This window comes from Entamoeba dispar, genomic scaffold (genome assembly GCF_000209125.1).
Source record: "Entamoeba dispar SAW760 scf_1105229459695 genomic scaffold, whole genome shotgun sequence".
Lineage (NCBI taxonomy): Eukaryota > Evosea > Mastigamoebida > Endamoebidae > Entamoeba > Entamoeba dispar.
In genome coordinates, this window is record NW_001853821.1 from 1 (window position 1) to 1,613 (window position 1,613).

Here is a 1,613-nt window from a genome sequence, read left to right on the forward strand (position 1 = left end):
GAAGAAGAACCAATTCAAATACAACCATTTGTTACTTTACAAAATGGAAGCAGAGTTACTCCTCGTCAACTTGAGTTTATTACTGAGATAAAAGGTAGTAGATTTGTTGGAGTTAAAAAACCAGGAAGAGGTATTTTAATTTTAAAAGATACCCAACCTCAAATGGAAGAAGAAAACTCAGGAATTATTAAAGACCAAGGAATTCAAATGACAGATGAACATAAAGCACTTGCTGATGCCTTATTATCCAATAACAATGAACCAAAACCACCAGAACCATTTGAATGGAACTTTTAATTAAAATAAAGTTATTTTGGTGTTTTTTTTATATTATCATTTTAATTCGTTTTAAACTTAATGAAAAATAGTCTTTTGATGTTAACTAAGAATATTTAATCAAATGAAGAAGAAATTCTATTATTATTATATTCTCACAATATCGTTTGTTGATTTAATTGACTTATTGAAGTAATAAAGTAATATTTAATATTTATATTACAATTTCTGATATATTTATCTTATTAAATAAATAGATAATTCTTTCTTATTTATTATATTATTATATTTTTATTTTATTCATTTATTATTTTTATGTTTATTGTTTATATATTATAATAGCACAGTATTGTATAATGAAACTATTATTAGTGAATTAATATAAATGATGTTTTGAACATTGTTTTTGTTTTAATTTTTATTATTCTTTCTTCTTTATTTCATTTTTATCTTATCAATCGTGGTTATTATCTGTTTATGAAATAAATTTAATTTTAGAACGATGCACTCTACTTGGTTATAACAAATTCTTTATATTCCTTCATACTATGCTATTTATCTTTGTCTTATTCAAATCCAATTTATTATGAAATAAATATATATCAATACGATTTCTTCATAATACACTAGTTAAAGTTCATACTAATACTCATTTTATGTTATTATTATCACTTCATTTCATTTATTTTAATCTTTGTTCATTCATTATTCATTTATTTATCAATAACTTATTTTTATCATTAATTTATTTGAAACAAATCTTTCTTCTTATTATTAAAACAAAACAAAAATAACTTAATATCAGAAAGTTAGGCAAAAACTGGAATAAATATCTGTCTTGATTCTGTTGCACTACATCTTGAAGCTGTGATTTGGTACCCATTGGTAAGTGTCTTGAGGTGTTGATTTCCAGTCCATACAGATCTACCATCAGATGCTTTTTTGGCTTGATAACAAAGGTCAAGATCAAGTCGATAAGGAAGATAGAAATGTCTTTTATATGTAGGCCATTCAAGAGTTTTTTTAACCCATCTTCCACCCTGATTGTATTCAATAGTTGAATGATATTCAGCATACCATTCATTTGGATATGGATGGACATAAACAAAACGTTGATTTTGAGTACCTGGTGCGTCTGATAATGGTGGATTTTTGGACCAAATAATAAGAGTTGATCCTTCATTTGCTCCTCCTCTAATATCATGTACTCTTTTTGGCATTGAATAGCATGTATACATTCTATATGGTGCAAATTCAAAGAATTGAAGTTCATTTCCTTGTTTCAATGGTCTTAATAGAATGTTTTGTTCATAATTTCCATTAGGGTATATAACTGA

The 1,613-nt window shown here is 25.5% G+C and overlaps 1 protein-coding gene across 1 annotated transcript, besides 4 other annotated features; it reads right to left on the reverse strand.

The window, feature by feature from the left end:
• Positions 1–469: 469 nt before the first annotated feature.
• Positions 470–532: a sequence feature (AT_rich).
• A 16-nt stretch (positions 533–548) lies between these two features.
• Positions 549–705: a microsatellite.
• Positions 677–729: a microsatellite.
• Positions 730–948: 219 nt separating this feature from the next.
• Positions 949–1,027: a microsatellite.
• A 58-nt stretch (positions 1,028–1,085) lies between these two features.
• Positions 1,086–1,514, reverse strand: EDI_023210 (galactose-inhibitable lectin 35 kDa subunit precursor, putative; the record flags this gene model as incomplete). The annotated part of the gene is made up of 1 exon (XM_001736121.1): positions 1,086–1,514. The coding sequence occupies one exon, from the start codon at positions 1,512–1,514 to the stop codon at positions 1,086–1,088; it is 429 nt and encodes a 142-aa protein (XP_001736173.1).
• Positions 1,515–1,613: the final 99 nt, after the last annotated feature.